At 36.7% G+C, this 24608-nt stretch overlaps 1 protein-coding gene across 1 annotated transcript; it reads left to right on the forward strand.

The window, feature by feature from the left end:
- The first annotated feature begins 3645 nt into the window (after positions 1-3645).
- Positions 3646-20570, forward strand: LOC109094853 (2-lysophosphatidate phosphatase PLPPR4-like). The gene is made up of 7 exons (XM_042718060.1): positions 3646-4079; positions 8355-8540; positions 12592-12721; positions 12983-13178; positions 15392-15449; positions 15583-15756; positions 17708-20570. Exons 1-7 carry the CDS (start codon positions 4002-4004, stop codon positions 19205-19207), a joined length of 2322 nt encoding a protein of 773 aa, XP_042573994.1. The 5' UTR covers positions 3646-4001; the 3' UTR covers positions 19208-20570.
- The last annotated feature ends 4038 nt before the right edge of the window (positions 20571-24608 follow it).

Here is a 24608-nt window from a genome sequence, read left to right on the forward strand (position 1 = left end):
TGCTGCTGCTTATTATGCTGAGGTCTTGTCAAACAAACTCCTCTTCATTATTAGTAATATGGTAAAAGTATGAGGACCAACGTACAGCTATTCAGTTGAACCGTTTTTGTTCAATCTCTTACCACTGAAATTATAGGCCTATCTGAAAATTAGACAAACCGTTTTGCAGTCCTTGGGTTGATACATCAGTCACACACAAAATTAGGGTAGCTAAGTTTCTTTTTTAGGATATGTCATTGGCATACTGTTTAGACTAGAAAAGTAGAGGCTTCAGTGTATTTAAGTCTGATGAGGCAGGAATTGTGCGCTGCTGCTGCCCTCTTGTGAATGAACAAAATTCAGGATTTGAAAATAATTGTTCAATTAAAAAAAAAAAAAACATTAAATCTACATGATAAAAATGTAAATGGGAAATTCCTGGGGAAGGCTTGTAGTCATGTTGTCAGGGATTCTTACTAGTGAAATATTGTGTAATGTGTGTAATTGTGTAAATGCAACCCACAGCAACTTCATGATACCCAAAACAGTTGAACTGATCAGACGACTTTGAAAAACATGTAGTGTATAACTAGCATTGGTCTTAAACAGGGTGCATGGTGCCTCATTAAATATACTCATTAAATAGACATTTTTAAATGTTTTGAGATAGCACCAAAGTGTTCCAGAAGAGATAAACAAGTCTTTGGCCTATAGTGTTAGTTTAACAAAATCCTCGATATTAAATACAACCCTTAGGTGTGATTAAACATAAAACATGATTAAACAAACAAACATAAATGAATGAATAAATGTAATATGCAAAAAGTAATTTCTATAGAATTATTATAATTTAATGGCTTTATTGTTTTATAATAATTTTTAAATAGTTTATATTGAACTGTTTTATTTTTAATACATTTTCTGCTTTTTAATAATATAGTATAATAATAATAATATAGTATTATAGTTTCCTATATTTGTTCTCCTGGTAAAGTTTTTCATGTATGCCTATTATATTGCATTTTTAAGAGGCTTGTTTTGAAAATACTGTTTCCTACACACACACACACACACACACACATACACACACACAAAACACTTATTGACTTGGGTTGTTTTATTTTTTATTTTATTTTTCAGTGCCTGATCATTTGGAGCATTCTGAGAAATGCATTTATTAATTTATTATTTATCTTAAACCATTTAACTTTTTTAATCTTTAAAAAAATATATGGTATTAAACAAGACAATACAGAATGATACTTTCAGTGACGAATAAGAGATTACAGATTATCTCAATTTAAACCCACCCAGAATCCTCCCACACACACAATAAATTATATATATATATATATATATATATATATATATATATATATATATATATATATATATATATATATATATATATGGGAGGGACTAAATAATAATAATAAATAAGCAAATAATTAAAGATGAATGAATATAGACAAAAATAATAGATAATAATAAAAAATGATAGATAGATAAAACAAATAAATGAACATTCCTCTCTTTAGAATCTATCTTCCCTCTTTCCAATAGAAGTTTGTGTATTAGCGCTAAGAACAGATGGAGATCTTTGATGGGGTCTAAAAAACAGATCAAACAGATATTTGATGGGGTCTAAAAAAGGTTTCCAGGTCTTATGAAAAGATTTTAGGGATCCTGAAAGCGAGAATCTTAACTTTTCTAGTTTTATACAGCAAATGATCTTTCGGATCCACATATCATGTGATGGAGGGATGATGTGTTTCTCATCTAGCTAAAACGGTGGTAAAGGCGATAACCCAGCGAGATCAGACATCGAAATCGAGATGCCAAAAAGAGCAGTCAAGGTGTTGGGGCCCAAGTCTATATTAAGAGCATTATTAAGTGTATCAAAGACATTGGGCCAAAAGTCTGTCAGTCAAAGGCAACCATTTTGCAATTTTGACCATAAAGCATAGCATTCCTTTGCCCTGTGCAAGGGACTGTGAGGACCACATGTTGGAAATCACAATTTTCTGCATATTATAATCATTTCTCATAATTAGTTTTGCAGCTGTAGTAGTAGTAAGTAATAGTAGTAGAAGCAGTTATAGTTCTGTTAATAACGCTACAAGTCTTGTCATGTGATGCCAAAATGACTGCACCCATGAGGGGGAGACATAACAGCTTTTTCTAGACTGAACGTGTAAGACTGGAGAGTTCATTTCTTGTGGATGCTCATCATTTAAATCTATATCTTAACCTAGATCTGAATGCTGTGTTTAAGTACAGCACATAATGTTTTTCTAATATGCATATTGTTCTTCATTGACAGATCAAGCTGAATGTATGAATAAACAAACTAACTCACGTACTGGATTTGGTGCAGAGAAAATCATGATGGGATTGAGCATGCAAAGGACCCTATATGGAGTTTGTGAAACATCATCCAGACAATTAATACAGTACCATATTCGATTCTGCTTTAAAACTTACTAGTAGGTGTCTTGGCAATTTTTGTGTTTCAAAAAAGTACTATATACAAAAGTCTTTTGAGAATTAATTTTTTGCAAGAAATGGTCAAACATTTAAACAGCAGAAGTCAAAGTCAGCTGCAGAGTGTGACAACCAGAAAATACTTCTATCTCATCCAATCATACATATTCAACAAATGTCTTCATAACTATATGTCCCCAAAGATGCATTTCTAAGTATGTAATGCAAATCATTTTCTTGGAAACTAGGATGTAAGATCTCTAAAATAGCATTTCTTGTCTCACACTTATCTTGCACCTTTGAGCTATGGACTGCTTTTAGTACATCAAAACAACTCAAGTATACTAATGAGGAAAAGAACACTCTTTGGTGAGTAAAGCAAATAAAGCTAAGAAGAAGAAGAAGAAGAATTCATATAAAAAATAAAACTTCCTCCACAGAAGGATAAAACTGGAGGTAGAAATGAGCTAGACCTTTATTATAAATTTAATTCAATAGTCACTCATCCCGCATAAACTTGTAATTAAATATCCAGTAGATGGCGCGTGTGTACACTAAAACAAAATTCAAAGCAGATTTATGGTCGCCTTCATACTATTTCTAAGTTCTCTCTGAGTAAGTTTAGGAAATTGAGTTAAGAGAAGAACATTTAAGGGGAAAAATATCCCCGAGTCATGCTGAATAAAAAAAGTTCTACCGAGTCATTTATTATTTATACAGGCTCCAGACAGACATTCTCATTTTGACTTTATTATTTTGTGTTATTAGCATATCACTTTATGCATAGGCTTATTTAATAGAAGGAAGAACATATTAGCATTTTATTATTTAGGAATACTCGCAAGTGATAGGCCTACTATAAAATATGAATACTTCATGCAGTTTCTTTTACTTTTCAACTTAGCAGCATTCTTTGGCGCTCTGCAATAATTTTAGGAACCGGACTTTCATATGGAATGCAATATTTAGACTAAAGATGGATATGAGATATTTTACAATGCTTTGACTACTTTGATTTATAACTTCATTACAGCGTCTTGTCTAAAAACATTTTCTCCAATATATTAGTAATACAATGTATTTATTAAAGACAAAGCCTTATCTACAACCCATCGGAGTAGTAGAGTCTGTAGTTTGAGCCATTTGACAATCATAATAGTGTGCAGAAGCGTGAACGCCCCCACCTCTTTCACGCGCACGTGCGCGCGCGCTCGCTCGCTTCAAGTGAAAATGGGTTTTTAGCACATCTTTGACGTCATCTGGTCAGCATATTGCCTCTAATCAGAAGGTTGAATGTTTGCTTGAAACATTAATCAGTGTTGGACATCGGCGCGTCCTCAGGGGATGGTGATTGTGTTGTCATGGTTTCAGTCATGATGTCGCCAGGTTTGATACAGCATCTTTCCGTGTGTCTGTATCCGCAGTAAAAGCGCACTTGGGGATGGAGAAAGCGACAGCCTAAAGGAGCGCAATTACACCAGCTGGTATTCAGTGTTTGTTTTTTTTTGTTTTTTTTTTAAAGGGACGTACCGTTTGTCATGTCTGCGAAGGAAAGACTCAAAGGCAAGATGACCAAAGACAGCGTTACCTTGTTGCCCTGCTTTTATTTCGTGGAGGTAAGTGAGTGTAGCACACACTGAGAGAGCTATTCCTAGTTGTATCATGTCTAATTAGAAGAGAGTTGATGGTGGTCTTCATTCACGCGATGGTCACGTTCAAAATCAAAGCAATCAAGCGGATTGGAACCATAGTCAGTGTTCATTCTGCATGACTGCTCGTTAACTTTACATACTGTAGGCATACTGTATGCAGTTCTGGTCGTGAGAAGGTCGAATACTTTACACTTGTTGTTGTATATCATGTTAATGTTAAGGGGGTATGCGTGATATGTGATGGGAAATACATACAAATTGTTTTCTGGCTTTTGCGCATCGAATTTTGGCTTGCTTTTTGGTGTCTGCCATTCAAAAACACTATTTTCCTGATTGCATTGGCACAGACAACATGGCCTTAGTAGAGTAGCCTATTAGTTCAAAGTCTAAGTGTAGAAGATCATCCACACTGGACTGGAAACCTTATGAAAAATAAGCCTTAAGATAAGATATAAACAATGCTGTCTCTCATAGAATTAAGAGGGCAATATTTATGTAGTGGGGTTGGAATATGGACAGTTAATATATGAAGGCTAATCTGACATGGCCTAGATATAACAGACAAATGAGTGCTGATCACTGGTGTCATGGAGATAATGGTGGCGGTCTTTGATCTGTCTTGTTTACTTGTCAAGCTGCAGTGCTGAATTTAATGTTTCTTGAATATCAAAGAATATTAAACCATTCTGTTGTATGTATTAAAAACCATGGTCATGAACTATAGACTTTTGGCTTTCTATTAGGTTTAAACAATTCATCTTAGAGAATGAGGGCATAATGAATTACTACAAGATATTCTTCTAACAAGACTTGTGAGTACCTCATTGCAAAAATGCAATGACTTCACATATTACTTTATGTAATTAGTAGTGAGAAAGGTTTCATGATACATACATGTTCTCATCCAGATATCAAATTTAAGGTCCTGTAAACAAGTTACCTTGAATAGACTCCGTATTTTCAAATCAGACATAATCAAAGCTCTTAGCTGCACTGAAATTAATATCATGTTCCCAGGTGTGACCTGGTTGCCTTCTATAGAGTAGCCTTGCTGCAGAGACCTTGTTTCTGTTCTAAGATGAGAATGAATTAAAAATTGAGTAATTTAATATGCTTCGCTTCACTAATTTTGCCTAATTAACTTCCCTGTTTCACTAATGTTTCAGTTTACTAAATGAACTACAGGATGGCCGAGAAGTTTAATTTGTCCTTTCATTAAATTTTTTTTAATTAAATTATGTTGACACAATATGCTGGCAGATCTAGTTTAGGTTGTAAGTTATTATTCCACACTGCTGTCTGGCCAATACATTCCCATTTTATAAAAAAATAAAATAGGGAAAAACAATGTATTTAAATATTAAATTGATTCTTATTCAGTTGTTCAGCCATGTTTAGCTAGCAAGGTAATTCATTAAAAATTCATAATATAATTTTAATTTGAGCTTTAGCTACAGATGCACTGATATAAAAATACAAATAAATGTTATTTTTAGCTGATAACTAATAAATAACAAATATTAAAATAGACAGCAAGGGTCCTTACACGATCAACGTCCAGTAATGTAGCAAGGAGATCGGTAAAATAATCCATGTGACATCAGGGGTACAGGGTTAATTTTTACGAAGCAACGAAAACACTTCATGTGCGCAAAAGAAAAAAAACAACGACTTTATTCAACAATTCGTCTCCTCACCGTCACCCTAGCACCCAAACAGCGTATGTTGTTCTGCAACAAACGGATACGTTGTTTTCGTTCAAATCAAAGCACAAACAATGTATAAAATGTATCTGTTAGGCGCAGATGTCACAGAACAGCATACGCTGTTTGTATTCAGTGGATACGAATTGTTGAATAAAGTCGTTATTTTTTTCTTTTGCACACAAAAAGTATTCTCGTAAAGTCGTAAAATTACGGTTGAATGTCACATGGATTATTTTACCGATCTCTTTGCTGCGTTTCTGGACTCTGATCGTGTAAGGAAAAATATCTTAATTTGTGTTCTCTAGGTTTTCGTAGGTATTATTTTTTTTTTTTGTTCTTGAGGTTGAGTAATTTATTAATGTGTTTTTAATTTTTGGGTGAACTAACCCTTTAAATATTCAATATCAGACAATATTGACCGAAGATTAAAAAAACAGCCGATAACCATATTTTAATATTTTTGAACAGGTAAATTGTTGCATTATTGTCAGAAAGCATTATGCAAGTTTTGATGGCTTACATTAAAGGGTAGCCTATATATTGCAATGTAAGCTATGTGTTTGTGTTGTAATAACTTGAAATGTTTAAGGTTAAAGACATCTTCAGTTGCAATTCACTGCTAAAAATCTGCAAATATACAGTCAAACTACGGAATTAATTTGTTTGCTTGAGAATTATGGTGGACTGTAGGCAATAACTGATATTCAGTTGGTCCAGTGCAAATGTCATAGAGGTTATTAGTATTTGTGCTGTAAGATGCAGCATCACTAGGAGTTTAAACCACAGGGGCTTTTTCTGCAGATGTTCTCCCCTTTTTAGAAGGGGCTTGATTACAGTAATTAAACCCCCTACCCCCACCTTTGATCTTCATGCTGTCCGCTCAAGTTTCATAATTATTCAGTATGATGGCATATTTCCATTTTGCATAGCAGAGTGCAATATATTTCCTCCTGGGAGCTGCAGCAGCGAAGACATCTCCAGGTGATCCTTGTTCATTGAGATACTATGGGGTGAACCGTGTCAATGACAACAGTAATTCTAGGATCTCTAAAGAAGTTCCATGCATATTCACCTGAGAATAACCTTGATTCTCCCGCAATCACACATCTTCTGTCTAACCTTGGCGTGAACCTAGTCCCGTTGACAAGTGTGAAAAGCCTCAGGGGATGTAACTCCAGCATAGTTTCATCCAAACCCTCATTATATGTATAATGCTGATTGTAGCAGTTAGCTTGACAAGCACCAATACACAGCCATTGCCATTTAGGTTTTTAGAAGCAAGGATCTCCCAATGCATTTTCTGCTTCAGCACCAAGAGTGTTTTCTTTTGTAGGAGAGGTAATTTGGGGTATTACGAACAGATATTATGAAATATGATTTAAAAGGCTAACAGCGGATCTGAGGTGTGTTCCCCAAAAGCATTGTTAGCCAACTATGAGACATGGACTTAAATATATCATTCTCTTGGGTACAGCAAGCAATCCTAACATGCAGTACATTCTTTACTGTCCATTCCATTTGAATATATATATATATATATATATATATATATATATATATATATATATATATACACACACACACACACACTCTAAAACATTACGCAAACTAACTGGCATCTGTTGTTCCATGAAGAACCTTTAACATCCATGGAATCTTTGCATTCCTCAAAAGGTACTTTATGGTGTAATAAGTTCTTCAGAATATTCTCGAGTCTTAAGTCTAATTAGAACAATCATTAATGCTTTTAAGTCAAAATAGAATTGTTTCTGTGTTTTTCTCCAATATATATCATTTGTGATTGCATTTTCTTAAGATATGGCCAGTCTACCAATAATATTAGAGCGACAGCATGAGCGTCTTCACAGTACAGAGACTAGCGACATACAGTACATACATATATGTCTCATCTAAAAAAATTTATTGTCAACAATCAGTGCCACTTTTGAACAGTGTACATGTGCACAAATGTGTAAGTCAAGCATAAATTAATGCAAAATGATGGTTATTACAGCAGTATCTCAAAAGATCTCAAATCGATTAATTAGTGTAAATTATTTTTCCACCGACTGCATGTGATGCCATTAATGTCTGTATTGTTGAACCAACGTAGCTCAAAAGATGGAGGTACGGCCATCTTATTATGGTTTCAGGAAACTGAACGTGACTAATTGGTTAGTTTATTCAATGATGCATCATACTGTAGTAGTTAATAGTTATCGTTGTATGGGAAATACATGCAGATGAACTCAATCCTAAATGTGAAACAGTGGCAAAATACAGATGAGAAGTCACATGATCAGATACAGTACCTCCATGCCGATATAATAAGCTGATTACCTTGTCAATGGAATAATAACCACCTATCATGTTTGCAAATTAGCCTTGATGAGTCAAACTAGTAAACTATGGGACAGTACACCATTTCCCTGATAAAATTTGCATAATTTCATTGTTGTTTTCAACACATCTTGCATATTTAGTAAACAAGACTCATCTAATATATCATATTCCTTCTGTTTTATCTCTACAGCTCCCAATTCTGGTGTCCTCTGTGGTCAGCTTATACTTCTTGGAGCTGACAGATATTTTTAAGCCAGTCCGTTCAGGCTACAGCTGCAATGACCGCAGTCTCAGCATGCCTTACATTGAGCCCACAAAGGAGGTCATCCCCTTCCTCATGCTCTTCAGTCTGGCTTTCGCCGGGCCAGCGGTGACGGTAAACGCCACATTGACACTCTTGTTTAGTCTAGACTCTAGAGCAGTGGTTTTCAATCCTGGTCCTGGGGACCCACTGCTCTGCACATTTTGTATGTCTCACTTATCTGACACACTAAGTTTGGTACATGGATCTCTCTTCTAACAAGCTGATGATCTGAATCAGGTGTGTTAAATAAGGGAGACTCACAAAATGTGCAGCACAGTGGTTCCCCAGGACCAGGATTGAAAACCACTAGTCTAGAGGGCACTCTTACTTATTCTAGGCCTAATGTTTGATCTCAGTTTAGAGGAGCAAGAATGAATATTACAGTGAATAATAATTAATCTATATTTGATGGTGTGCCTTTAATTTCTTTGTAGTCACCTGAAGTTGCAAACTGTTGCTAGCTTTGCGCACACATTCATAGTTCATGTACAAGAAATCGCTTGATGGCTTTAGCTTTGTCTCAGCCATGAACCATGATTTGCTGCTTGCTGGTCAATTACAGGCAGTATTAGAGGGACATTCTTATTCTCATTCTCGCATCTGAAATTCTGTGCAGGATGAGTCAGTTATATTTTTGCTTACATTTACAATACTTACGTGCGATACTTACTTCCAAAGCAACTTAAAAACATGGAACGAAATCAAATTTGTCAAACTTATTCACCTTGAGTATGGGTTTCTCTGCTTTCACCTCAGCTAAACTGTTGTTAGCATTTCTATTTGTGTTCTCTCTCTCCATTTTTTTTATTTTTATTACTATTATTATTATTTTTTGCCTGTCTCTTGGATGTTTTCTTCTTCCCAAACTGTCAGTGATATTTTGTCTGCCACCCACCCAGCATGCATTTCGAACATCAGTTGGGCGACAAGGCACTAAGCCTCTCCAGGCATGTTGTGAGTCTATTACCAAGACCCTAGGCGTTGAAATCCTGAGTCTAATAAATTGCCCTCAATTGCACCATCTGTATACATGTTGAGGTTTACAAGATTGTCATTGCGAAGGCAGCTAGATGGAAAAATCTTCAAGAACCTATTGTCACATTTCCTCTGGGTTTCAAAAGCTGAAAGTTTGGAAGTGTTTCAGTATTGTGGCTTTTGAGAGTCATCTTTTAACTGCAGTACTGTTCAAAAGTTTTGGGTCAGTAATATTACATTTCATTTAATGATTAAATGAATCCTTTTATTCCACAAGAATGCATTAAATTTGTTCAAAAGTGATAATAAAGACATTCCTTTGCTTTTCTTTTGAACTTTATATTCATCAAAGAATCCTGAAAACATACAGTATGTGTCAAAGTTTCTGCAAAAATATTAAGCAGAACAACTGTTTTCAATACTGATAATAATTTCAAACAAGAAAATCCAAGTTGGCCCACCACAGCTCCAAAATTAGAAAAATATTTATTTATGTTCTCAGGTGACGTTTCGAGCCTAAAAATCTAAAAAAAAAAAAAAAAAAAAAAAACGGAAAAAGCCTAATTGCTCTCAAGTTTGTCTGATGAAGAACTTTTAGGCTCGAAACATCACCTGTGGTAAAAACATAAATACATATTTTATACTTTTGGAGCTGTGGTGTGCCAACTTTGCTTTTGTTGATTGAAATTGTTCTTATGGCTGAGCACCCACATTGAGCTTTTGGCCTGTCGAATGTGTGCACTTTGATTGCAATCTTTGTGAAACATTGATAATAAGAAATGCTTTTTGAGTACCAAATCAGCATATTAGAATGATCTTCAAAGGATCTTGTGGCAGTGATAGCTGTATGAAAATGGCTGCTGAAAATTTGGCTGTACCATCACAGAAAAATAAAATATATTTTTAAATATATTAAAATAGATATCAGTAATTTTACATTGTAATATAATTTCACAATATTGATGTTTTTACTGTTGTTTTTATAAAATAAATGCAGCCTTGGTGAACATGAGTGACTAATTTGAAAAACGTTAAACAATATCACCAACCCCAAACTTTTGAACGGTAGTGTAGCTTTTGAAGAAATAGGTCACTAGGTCACAGCTGGGTCCATGACTATTACTGTAAAACTGTCAAAAAAAAAAGGAAAAAAATTAAAAATTTCAGTTTGAAACATGTTAAGTTCTTAGAAATATACTTTTTGTATTCATTGTTGTTTTGTATGGCTTTGAAAACACATTTTCCAGAAGAGTTTAATGGCCAGTTTAACTAACAGTTTGTGCCAGCGCAAACCGTCTTTTGGCGTTAAAATAGTACTGTCAGGTTTTACTAATGACGTGCAGTGACGAATTAGCGCTGAAAAGGCATGGACACACTTATTTTTGCGCCTGACCTTATTGAATATGCATTTGTAGGAGTTTCTCTTTCAGACACAAAATTTATGGGAAGAGAGTATTCAAATGAATCACGAGATTTACTAATGTTTGCACTCATCAAATTACTAGTATTTGCGCCATTAATTAACACCAAAAAAGTATGTCTTAAACTGTTTTATACTTGAAATGCCTGCAATTGTTGTTGCTAGGATGATGCACCGCAGAGAACAAAGAGCTTTTGAAGGGAAGGGATACTTTTTAATTTAGAATGCCAGAAGAACACATTATCCGAACATATCATTTGCCAAGCCATGTTATTTTTAATTTGCTTCAGGAAATAAAAGATGTCTTGGATGTCTTGCCATACCACGTCTATCAAAACTTCTTGCAACCCTTCATGACTATGCTAATTCACACTGCACTTGGGATATTGCATTGGTCGATCTGTAAATTAGATGTTGCATCTGTGTTCTTTCATTTGCGATTTGTGAGTAAATCACCCGCAGAAATTTCCACGCCCATCTGCGCTGTTTTGGAATTGTGCCCTCGCACTAATTTGCCCTGTTTAGTAAAACTGGCCCTAAATTTAATAATGTCATGTGGTGTGGTCCATCAAGTAAAAAAGTAATAACATTTTTCAGAACTTTTTTGCAAGGCATAAAGAGCATTTTACAAATACCAATTATTAATTCATTAATATTTTTACATTTTATTTGTATGAATTTCAGTATGCGAGTGGAATTTTTTTTTTTTCTTTTTTTCATAAATCAGTAAACCAGAAAATACAAGCTTTCTGTCATTGCCCCAGTTGTTTATTATATTCACAATGGCTTTCAAAGTTTGTTATTCCAGTGTTGGTCTCATCAACATCATCTTAAAATTGCCTCGCTCCACCTATATTCATCAGAGAGCAGATCATTTAATGTTTAATGACATATTTGTTTCATAAACTCCCCAGCACGTCGCTTGGGTGTTTTCGTCACATTAGGTGCTCCATCATATTGGCCTAATTAATTTTGCAAGGCGGCTATGCTTATTTGAGTGTTATCACTGTTGGTTATCCTTTGCATTTGTCAGCCACTGTAAATAAGTCTGTGGTTGGTCTGCAGTGAAGCATCGGTACAAATGGCCACCTCAGCCCAAACATTTGAGTCATAATTTTGACTTTTACTCCACATTTAATCACTCGACAACATTCTCTCAATGCTAAATCACCCAAATGAGTTTTGGGCCTCAGTACTGTATGAGTATTATGGCTGAGCCTTTGCTAGCAGGCGACGTGTGAATGGGTATCCTGCTGGTAGCTCCAGCTGTTATGGTAGCGCCTGCTGCACTCGAATGCTGCACTTGACTGTAGGTGTGCGGCAAGTGTGATCTCAGGAGGGTTTGATCTTGTTCATCTCTCTCACTCTGTATCTTGTCCTCCACAGCAGATGCCCCCTTCAGAAGCATTTACATATAAATCTATGGGTTTCTGCTTTTCATTTACATGGAATTAACAGTTTAGTCATTGCGATAGTGGAGGTCTGGATGACTTTCAAGACACCCCCTTCCCACATCAATTTAGTTTTTTTTTTTTTTTTAGATTTGAATGAAATCCCTCTCATATGACTATGAATAAATGGATGGATGGATTGGAGCGATTACTTTAATTACAGTAATGGAGTGTGAGTGATTGTATTAGAAATGACCCCTGGAAGCACTAGAAAGGGGACGTGCTTAAAAGCGGGTGCTGTGTGTTTGGGTAAACACAGATGACCATCTTCCCACAGATTATGATTGGGGAAGGGATCCTGTACTGCTGCTTGGCCAGAAGAAACATCACCATCAAAACAGAGGCTAATATAAATGCCGCTGGCTGCAATTTCAACTCTTACATCCGACGAGCTGTGAGGTTTGTGGGTGGGTGTACATATTTCTGCTCTTTTTGACTCTATAAAAAGCAATATAGCTTGTATAAATATTATTCGGAATACTCTTTTGATCTTGACTGATTCTGTCTGTTTTATAGTCTTGTACTATATCGAGTTTGCCATTAATAATGAAAGCTCCATCTTTTTTATTGCAAGCTTATGAAGTCTTCTTGCTGCTTATGAAATGCTGTATTTGCTTTATATGACTGAGGAAAAAGCTCTGTGTGTATACTTTTGTCTGTATTTTCAGGGGTCCATGTGTTTGGCCTGTGCATCACCGCACTTATCACAGATATTATCCAGCTGGCCACAGGATACCACGCCCCCTACTTCCTCACTGTGTGCAAGCCCAACTACACCATCCTCAACACTTCCTGTGATGAAAACTCTTTCATTGTGGATGACATCTGCTCTGGGCCTGATCCAGCAGCAATCAACTCTGGCAGGTCAGAGAGCGGTATCTGTGTCAGATTGTAGTTCATCAACATGCATGATCATGCCCAAAAATGGTCTAAATTTGGACCAAGCATTACATACTATTTTATCATTGTGACTATTAACTCAATGTGAAATGGTGTTGTGATGTTGTGAATAAGAAAAAATGTAGGGCAGGATATAATTTTACCCATTGGGAATTGTTTGGATGGGCATTTTTTTTTTTTTTTTGTGGAGCAAAGAGAAAACTGACAACACGCCGACAGACAAGACAGAGCAAGTTACTTTTGGTATGAAACAAAGTCTCTGCTTTCAAATTTTGTCATTTTTTAAGTAATTCAAAAAATAAATTTGTTTTGGCTCTTTAATGTGTCGTGACAGACCACAGTGCCTCAGTTCAAGTGGCACATGTACTCTGTACTAGTTATATCATGAAATAAACATGAATGAACATTAGAAGGTATCTTGTTTCAACTGTTAAAAAATGCAGATTCAGCATTATGATTAGTTTAGATTACATGTCAATCAAAGCCCCTACAAAGGGTAAGTTGAGCTATGCTGAATGTGAGTTTGCTAAAACAATGTGTAAATAGCTGTTTGGCTACTGGTTAACATTATCCAATAGCCTGTGTGGTCCAAGTGATGTCAGCAGAAAAAGGAAAGTTGTTTTAGAGGCAGATCAAGTTACTGTTACTAAATATTTGGTAATACTTTATTTTAAGGGCCAATTTTCACTATTAATTAGCTGTGTATTAGAATGCATATAACTCGTATATTGGTTGTTTATTAGGACTTATAAGCACATATTAATGCCTTATTCTGCATAACCATATTTTAGATATCTTAAACCTACCACATATCTAAACAACTACCTTACTAACTATTAATAAGCAGCAAAGTGGGACTTTATTGAGGAGACACTCTTAATTTATAGTGATTATGTGTTTCCTATTCTAAAGTGTTACCAAATATTTTGATTAAAGATGATGAAAATTTTATAGGAGCATACATCGAGTCAATCACAATAAGATGGTGAACATGCATTAAGAACGTAACTAGAGTCCATTTTGTTTTTACGGAGCCCCGCACATGACATGCAAGAAAAAATAAATAAATTGTGCACACAATTTACTAATTCGTTCCCTCAATGTACTAAAACGTGCACACGATTACTATTGTGTTCCCTCGATTTACTATTGGAATTAGTATTCGAATTAGTAAATCGTGCACACAATTTATAAATCGAGGGAACGCAATAGTAATCATGTGCACGTTTTAGTACATTAAGGGAACGAATTAGTAAATCGTGCGCACGATTTAGCCTACTATTTTTTGCATGCCATGTGTGGGGCTCCGTATGTTTTAATCTGCTCTGTATGAAAAAAAAATAAAAAATTCTCAATGGACTGAGATTTGCCTCCATTTGTGATAATCTGTTTGAAAGTATTTTTGTTTTTTAGTTCACTCCCACTGCAAATTGTGTTTCAAATTGGCAAAATTTTTGTACCATTTCAGGATTTCTCATAAAACATCTGCAATTAAAATACCTTTGTCATGCAATGATTCAAGACTGACTTTATGAAAACTCACTCTAACAATATACCCAATCAAAGATTATTTGACATATTATGGCTGACAAATTTTAAATGGACCTGCTGCACAGCAACTCTACTTACAGTAAAGGTCCCTTATAATAAAACATATAATCCCTGCTATAAACAGTTTTGGTAAATGTGAAGGCAGCAGAATGAATGTGGCGCTGTCCTCTGGCATATGGCGTTCCTGTAAAACCCACACAGAGTTCGGTCTTGTTGCTTTGCTGACAACCCGGCTGCCCATTCCAGCACACCCACACACATCCATTTGCGCAGCTCTGCTTTTCAATCTTCTACTCATTTCATACACTCTCAATAGCCGTGATTATATGTTACGCAGACATTTTGTATAACGTAAAAATTAGACGTAAAGAGGGTCGGTGTGGTGTGTGTGTCCCCAAAGGCTTGTGCTTCTGTTACGTACATTGAAATGTGTCTCCAGAATATTTAGTTCTTGGAAATAAAAAGCTCTGATCCTGTTTGGCTCAATATATGAGTTAGGCAACTATAGACATGATTATCTGTGGCTTTCCATTCCCATCTGTCCTTTAGCATGGTACACTACCTCAAATGTGTTCAGTGTGAAAATGATCTGAAAATCTAACAAGGCTGTCTGTCTCTCATTACAGGAAGTCCTTCCCATCTCAGCACGCCACTCTGGCAGCTTTTGCGGCTGTGTACATCTCCGTAAGTAATCCACTTGACTCATGGCACAGTTGACTCAAGCGATATCTAACGGTATGCCAAATAATCCAACAGTCCTTTCCACTATAAGGCATTTTCATTAAACTTCAGTCAAAAGGCTGGTCTCCTTCCACAGATGTACTTTAATGCCACTCTGACTGACTCATCTAAGCTTCTGAAGCCACTCCTGGTGTTTTCCTTCATCATCTGTGGCATTATCTGTGGCCTGACTCGCATCATTCAGTTCAAGAACCATGCCGTGGATGTCTACTGTGGCTTTCTCATCGGAGGGGGCATAGCCGTCTACCTGGTGAGTCTTGTTGTTGAGGCTTTCAAAGGCGCTGTGTGAATAATAATTTGTTTTACATATTCCCATGACAAATCCATATTACTCTGTGAAACCTGACTCTGGAAAAGAATCATAGAGAATTAGCAAGGTTCTATAAGACAATGCTGTTTTAATGGAGATAAAAATAGCTCACACATGCAAATCCCTTGTGGCTTCTTTTCTGCTCTCCACCCACACACACCCCTCACATTCCTCCCACCATTTATTTCTTTCTCCCTCACTAATCGTCCTTCTTCCCTGCTCAATCTGCTCTTGGGGACTATGTACGGTACACCCTGTGATTTCTAACATTAACAACAATGCCAAAACTCCTTTAGGAGGAATTAACACAGCTGAGTTAAATCAATACATCTGGTCCCAATTTTATTGTTTGCTTATCATAGTGTACGCTAATCAGGTCAAGCGAATTGTTATGTAATGCTGTTTGATACCCTGGCTGTGAATAATATAAGGAAAGCTCTCAAAAGTTAATGTAGGCTTATATTATTTTTTTGGAGAATGAAAACAAGTCTGTCAATCGTTCAGCTAATGTTAATATTGAAAATATATCTTGGCAAAGCAGTTACTGGTGACAAAAAAAAAAAAAATGTGTTGTGAAACATTACAGGACCTTGGGACAGCACTGCTAAAAAGAATATAATCTTCTGGTCAGACTGGTCTGTTGACTGGCTGGGAGACCATATAACAATTTGAATAGACTATACAAAGGACTTTGGTAAAGAGATTATAATATTATTGTAATCTTCTGGTCAGACTATCATGTAGGGGTGGAAAGATACACAGATGTCACGGTTCTATACGTACCTTGGTTCGGGGTCACAGTTCAATACAGTTTCGGTACAACAGGAAAAAAAGAATCTGCTATGCTCGGTTTCTTTCAGATTTGAAAAATACTAGTGCAAATTAAAAAATTCCACCTAGATGTGAAAATACTAAATATTATTATATTGTTATATATATATATAAAATCTGTAGTACATATATACATACAAGGAATAAATCCTTGAAATATATTTGACTTAGTTTACAGATAAACAAGTAAGACACGTAACATAGCCTATATACGCTGAGTTTCAGTTAATTTTTGTGACACGCTTAATTTGTTCACAGAAAGGAAATTCAAATGGCAGAAAGCGACATCCTATTTTTTTCTTGATTTTACAAAAGCACAATGTTTTGTTTTCATTGTGAGTGTACACAAATAAAAGCAGACCTTTATACAATGATGCAATATTAATAAGACAATAAGTGTTTAAAATTGATTTTGCTGATATAAGGAAACAGTTGAAGTGATCGTGCCAGCATGTGCGCACACACACACGCACACAAAACACATCAGTTCCAGCATTGCTAACTTGACAGCGCAGTTGGTACTTTATCAAAATAAAATACAGTGAACCAAACATCAGTGCGTCCGCCTCTGTGTCACTGCTGGATCGTGACTGAAGTACAAAGCCTATAATTTACACAATAAATAATAGTTTAGAATTCAGATACGTTACATCGCAAATATGGAAATATTGTGGAATATATGGATTTGTGCCGAATGAGAGCGGTAGGATACATGAGCTCCATTTCACAAACAGTTGAGCACACAAGCCTTTAAAGTATACTCCTTTGTCAGTCTGTGAGAGACGCATACTAGTGGGCTTTGTTTTCAAGTGCGCAACTTACGGCATCCGCTGTTTTTCTGCTGGTTATCAAACAGCATTGCTGCAGGCACCCCCTTCTGGATTGGGGGTGAATTGCCTGTATTCGTTGTAAGGCCTCATACACCGAACCGAGATGCCCGTACCGTGACGGTTTGGTACAAATACATGAATCGTTCCACCCCTACTATCATGACTAAGATCTATATTGCATCTATTGATTGATGTTGCTGTATATATTCTGCATTTTTGCACTACCCTAGGGTCTGTATGCAGTTGGAAACTTTAAACCTAGTGAAGACACATCTCTAAAGACACATGTACATCCTCCTCTCCGGCAACCACAGCCACCGCAACCTCCACCACAACCCCAGCCAGTGGTGCCTCCACCTGCCATGCGGGAGCCTCTCAGACCTCTACCAAACCTGAACACAGATCCACCACGCTTACTGCCACCTAAGAGCCTGAGCATGCGGGAACGTCCCACCTCAGCTCGCTCTGAGAGTATCCTGCTACGTGGCCCATCCCACAGAGAGAACATGTCCAGTTTGAAAAGGGCAAGCACAGAGGTAGAGTGCATTACACCTCCCAGTCCCCTTTGCCATGAGAGCTTTGTGACATTCAGTAACACTCTGCCCCGTGTGCACTCAACTGGATTCGAAGAACCGGTGCCTCGCCGCCATGCTGCTATCCATGCCTCCATGGACTCCACACGTTCCAAGCAGCTGCTTTCACAATGGAAGACCAAGAATGAAAACCGCAAGCTGTCTCTGCAGGTAATGGAGGCTGAGGCTGGCCAGCTGTCTCCCCAGCGAAACATGGAGCTCCGCTGCAGCTCTGAACCCTCAGCCATGGGCTTAGATGGTGAGCTCCGTTGTGGACCTCCTGGGCAGTACATGAAGCTAGCCGCTAGTGCTGTGCCATTAGCCAATCATAATAGCTCTGGTGGCCTAACTGGTGGAGCCAGGGTATCGATCCAGTCACGACCAGGTTCATCCCAACTGGTGCATATCCCTGAGGAGACCCAAGAGAATGTGAGCTCCTCACCTCAGGAGGATGGTGGGGAGGTGAATGATGGTGGGGGAGGGGGCGGGAATGCACGGTCGAAATGGCTGAAGGTGGCAGAGAAGAGCACCGCCTGTCGGACTAACAATCAGCCACGTATCATGCAGGTCATCGCAATGTCTAAGCAGCAGGGCATGTTGCACGGCAGTCCTAAAAGTGAGGGGAGCACCGTGAGTTGTACCGGATCCATCCGTTACAAAGCCCTCATGGATCAGGAACCCACTGGCATTGTTCGAGTGGAGGCCCACCCTGAGAACAGGCCTGTGGTTAAACCACCATCTACAGATGGCAGCGGGTCCTGGAGGTGGAAACCGCAGGAGCGGGGCAGCATCCGGCAGTCCCTTGAGCTCAACGACCTGAACCGGGACTCCGAAAGCTGCGAGTCATTGAAAGACGGTTACGGCTCCATCGATGGCAACCGGAGCCTACCTGACATGAGCAACCCCCATCATCCCCATTTCCACCATCACCACCACCAACAGAGTATCACCACTATCCGAGTTACACCGGTGGAAGCCAGCAGTGAAGCCACCTCAGAAACTCTCTCCACCACCTCCAGTCGAGACTCCACACTACGCAGGAAAGGCAACATCATCCTGCTGCCTGACAGAGGACCTAGTCCTGATAATGCCAGGAACCTGCCTCACTTTTTCAAACTCTCCCCTACACCTCCCCCCATTTTGACTTTCAAGGAGTGAAAGAAACCCCTTTCCTTACCAGTCCTCTAAGAGTTGCCTTGCTCTCTGAACTCTGAAGACTGGAGGCTCTATTAGGGGACTGCGTAGAGCCAGTGATTCTGGACACATGTACATTCCCTGACTGTTAGACACAACTGCACTCTCCAGAACATGTAAGGCAACATTGTGCATTTTCAATCTACATTCTATAGGCCTCTTTACTATAACATAAGCACAGAATATGAAATTTGGGGCTGTTTGGTAAAGGTGATTGCTTGATTTGCTTATCTCATTCGGATTAGCTTTGTTATCGAATCCATTGTCTTATCGGAATAGTCTGTTGTCTCATGGCAACGTGGGTGCTTTTAAAAACTTTGCAAATTTATATATATTTTCTCAATATAAATATTTGTATGTATACAGAACCATTCAATCACATCTTTCCATGCTTAAGGAGAAAAATGTTTTTCACTATGTTGCTTTTAAATATTTTAGCTGGGCTTTCAATCAGACTCATAGCTTTTAGACAAATAGGAGAATGTTATTGTGACGTTTACAGAGGGTTTTAGCAAAAATGTATTAACCAAATGGATGTTTTGTTTAGGGGGCTTGTTTAACCATATGCACTGTGTGTTTTAGTGACCATGAATGAGCAATTTTCATTCAAACAGCTAAAAGCGCTCTTTGCTGGCATGGAAACATCAAATTTATAGAGACTCAGCCTTTGGCATTGTAATGCGGAGAACAATACATTCTTCAGACATTTATGTCATATTGCCTTTGTGTAATATAAAACTTTTATTTGGTTCCTTAGGCCAATGTGCACTATTTCACTCATATATATTGATTTGCAAGCCCCCATATTTTGTAGTCTGCTTTGAGCACAGGTATAATTGTGTTTTATGGCCCATTGCTGTAAGTTTACAGTGATGTATTGTGCATCATTTTCTTAGTGTCCCCCATTTTGCCTGGTAGGATGGGGTTATATAGCTACTGAGGTGCATTGTCCTCTTTATTTTTAAGAGTGTGGGCATAAACAAATGACTCATACTTCACTGCACATTGCAGAGAAGCATACACAATATGAGAGCAATAGGAGGCCCCCAAAGGTACTATGGGAATTCATTGCTTATTTTTGTAAATGTCTACAAAATACTAATAATCATATTCATAGAGTGCCTCAAAAAGTATTATATGCCTATTAGCTAGTGATAACTTAGCTCCATCTTGCAGTAACTGTACAAAAATGTTGCTGCTGTGCTGTAATGATTACGGTGCAGAATTGACAGATGTTCACTTTGCTTTTTGTGACATTGCTTTAAAGGGTTCCTCCACCGCAAAATGAAAATTTTGTCATTAATCACTTACCCCCATGTCGTTCCAAAACCGTAAAAGCTTCATTCGTCTTCAGAACACAATTTAAGATATTTTGGATGAAAACCGCGAGGCTTGAGAATGTCCCATAGACTGCCAAATAAATAACAGTGTCAAGGTCCATGAAAGTATGAAAAGCATCATCAGAATAGTCCATCTGCCATCAGTGATTCAACTGTAATGTTATGAAGCGATGAGAATACTTTTTGTACACGAAGAAAACAAAAATAACAAGGAGAGAAATTGTTCAATAAAGTCGTCATTTTTGTTTTTTTCGTGTACAAAAAGTATTCTCGTCGCTTTATAACATTACGGTTGAATCACTGATGGCAGATGGACTATTCTGACGATGCTTTTCATACTTTCCTGGAACTTGACACTGTTATTTATTTGGCAGTCTATGGGACAGTCTCAAGCCTCCAGGTTTTCATCCAAAATATCTTAAATTGTGTTTTGAAGATGAATGAAGCTTTTACAGGTTTGGAACGACATGGGGGTAAGTGAATAATGGCAAAATTTTCATTTTAGGATGGAGTATCCCTTTAAATATCCACTGTCTGTGCCATCAAATGGCACTGAAGAATGGGCACATTCACTGCATAAAGACAAGTGCTGCATAAACTAAGAAGTTTTAATAAAATACACAAATAGACAATGTTAGGATTCGTCCTGTGTTGCGTGTATATTTCTAAACAGTTCTAAACTGTGTATTTGTATTTCTAGCTCATTGTTTACATCCTTATTAGGACCATATTGTAATATATACATAAATATTGCCAAATAAGAATGTATGTTGAACAAGGTGTCAGATACATGTAGTTAATTCATGTACAGTGTCATTTATATGATGTTGGTTATTTTTGATTTTTTTTTTTTTTAATTGAACTTAAATTTCATTGATATATATATATATATATGTTTTAAAAGAGTGACTCTGAACCAACACATTTTAAAGTTTTATATACTGTATTATTGTACCCCACATTATGGCTTTAACCTGTCCTTACATTTGCATGGTGACTTAATACTGTATGTACTGTAACTAAATGATTTGTTTTGTTTTGCTTTTCTTTTGTAAATGATTCCTTTAATAGTGATGGCTGGTCCCTTGATTTATTCTCTGTTTCATTCTGCGGAATCAACCGAATAATCATTCAATCTTTTTACCCCTGAAAATAGGTATTTGTGAGAGAGAGAAAGCAAGAGATCATAGAGACACTTGCTTTATTAGTGCTCTAAACCAGATATGGTGCATCAGAGAAATAGCTTTTCGGTTTAACCTGTTGACAGAAATTTGGAAGTTTTGCCTTGTGGGGTTTTGTTTAGCAATGTATTTTGACTGAGGATGATATGTCTTAATATATATTGAAATAAATGTTTGGTATCACAGTCAAAATATGAATTTTTTATTTCCACAGTCTCCTGCATGGTGTCATAAATTATCAAAAAGTATATAATCACATTTTTATGTGTCTTTTTGTGAAGTGCTCTGTTTCTTTCCCTATTTATAACAAAAAGTTCTTCTATATATACGACGATGCATATGCCCACAGACCACCCACAGTCTGTTCACTAACCATCTGATGCTCATTGCACACAAAACTAGTAAGCATTTAAAAAGGTAAGTGCAATGTCTTACCTCACAATTTAGACTTTTTCCATGCAGTTTTCTCAGAATTTGCAATTTCATATATTCAGATTTAATTTGCAATTTCATATATCTATATATATATATATATATATTTTTTTTTTTTTTTTTTTTTTTTTTTTTTTTTTTTTTTTGCAATTCTGAGAAAATTTTTTTTTTTTTTTTTGGATTGTGACATAAAAAGTTGCAATTACCATTTTTAATTGCTGTATTCAGTGGTACGATTTTATCTATTCATACTTTTTTTTTTTCTTGTTCCCCAAATTCTGAGATATAAACCAGCAATTGTGAATTATAATCTTTCCCCAAATTCTGAGATATAAACCAGCAATTGTGAATTATAATGTTCAATTCTGAGACCTAATTCTGTTTATATCTTGCAATTCTGACTTTTTTTCTCAGAATTCTGTTTATTTTTTGCAATTATAACCTTTTTTTCTAAATTTACATAATATATGTACATTTAAGTCTAAATTTACATCTTGCAAATCTGATTTGACATGCAAGAAAAAATAAATCATGAGCACAATTTACTAATTCGTTCCCATTATGTACTAAAACATACACACGATTACTAATTCATTCCCTCGATTTGCTAAATCATGCGCACAATTTACTCATTTGTTTTCTCGATTTATAAAGCCTACTATTTTTTTCCTGCGTGCCATGTGTGGGGCTCCATAGATTTTTGTTTCCATCATGGTATAAAAAAAAGTAATTGCGACTTTGTCACAATTCAGACTTTTCTTCTCACAACTCAGAATTGATAGATATAAACTCAGAATTGCAAGAAAACAAAGGCAGAATTGTGAGATAAAAAGTCACAATTTTTTTGTATTAGTTTATTCTATGGAGTAAACAGGCTTCCATAAAGACTGGATCAGTCTGTCTGTGCTAAAATCCAGCGATCTGTAGTATCCATGTCTTTGTGCAAGTGTATCCAAGCCTTGTTGGTCCTTAGGGCGCATCTTAAGTAAATGCACTGACCAGCTCTAGCAAATGACCTCACATTATGCTCATAGCTAGAATCAAAGGTCTCCTTTTACTTCACAACCACTTCATCTTTATTTATATGCTCTGCCAAGCACAGTGTTTGACTCTGTACTGCACATGTGGCATTTTGGATTAAACACATTCCTCTAGGAACTGTTGAAAGCCAGGAAAGTGGGTCTGGTTAGCATTGCTGATTCCAATCAGTGGGTCCTAAGTAGGTCAGAAAGCTGACCTAAATTGAGGAAGAGATTCTTACTCCCCTTCATTTTACACAGTATCCCCTGAAGACCAAATGCATTGTGTTGAGAGGGGAGTAGAGCGTGAACAGCTCTGTAATGTATCAGAGACCAAGACAACAAGGAGACATCTAAAAAAGAATAAGTGATCAACAATGCTGCAGATAGACGCCTGATCCATTACTTTCAGGCTTATCACTGGGCTGATGCACATCGTATTGCCCTGAAGCGAAAAACCATTCCTCACTAAAAATACTGCAACATGAAAACATTTTATGTCACCTGGCTAATGCAAACAACAGCACAGCATCTGTTAAAATGAAGGTTAGCAATGGTTGAGTCTCTTATTATTCTAACATTGGGAAGTACATAGTGTATTTTTGAAAATCTTGATTTGTTTTTTAATGTTTCTATCATTTGTTCCATGAAACTGTCATTTCAAACACGAAAGCTGACAATGTAAAGCACACATTGTGTTTATTCTGTGTTTTGCGGTATCAGCATGTCATTTGGCAGAAAGAAAACATTTCATGTAGTATACATCCAAACCATCTGTCCCCTAGATTACGTGACAAAAAAAAATGAGCAAGGAATATGGGTTTATCCCATTTACCAGTAACAGCAGACTGCCTGTAATAATACATTATTAATGTGGTCCTTTTTATTTGCTTTTTGCCATTATTATTAACATTATGACTTTTTACTAAATACTTTAAAGAGACAAATTTGGCTTTTTAAAAAGGAGCCATTTATTTGAATAATTGCCAGTGGTATGTAAGTACATACTACATCCACCATGTTGTCACTGTCATGTGACTTACGGTGTAAGCTGTCTCCATTCACAGTCATTGTCACTTCAGTATCTCGGCGGAAGTAGTAAATCATCCAGGTACGTTTTGCCTACTGTTTCATGATTCTAATATAGGCTTATTGACCCACAAGTTGTTTTCCACCTACTATGTACAATAGAAGTAGGCATATTTGGATGCAGGGCCTGTATTATAAGTAAAAAAGCATGTGATTGTCTCTTTTGTTTCTGTAATGCGGGACTGCAGAGGTCACATTTTGTATTACACTTTTTCCCATTCACATTATGTACAAATGGGCCATTAACTCTCACTGTAATGTCTCTGCTTTCAACAAGTACTTAATAGAAGAAACTTTTACGATT

Source organism: Cyprinus carpio, chromosome B2, assembly GCF_018340385.1.
Source record: "Cyprinus carpio isolate SPL01 chromosome B2, ASM1834038v1, whole genome shotgun sequence".
Taxonomy (NCBI): Eukaryota; Metazoa; Chordata; class Actinopteri; order Cypriniformes; family Cyprinidae; genus Cyprinus; species Cyprinus carpio.

Bases quoted from the DNA above. Each gene is read 5' to 3' on its own strand.
- LOC109094853 (XM_042718060.1), top strand. From the start codon at position 4,002: ATGTCTGCGAAGGAAAGACTCAAAGGCAAGATGACCAAAGACAGCGTT. The intron at 4,080-8,354 runs GTAAGTGAGTGT...TTATCTCTACAG, and splicing joins CCTGCTTTTATTTCGTGGAG to CTCCCAATTCTGGTGTCCTC. The intron at 12,722-12,982 runs GTGGGTGTACAT...CTGTATTTTCAG, and splicing joins ACGAGCTGTGAGGTTTGTGG to GGGTCCATGTGTTTGGCCTG.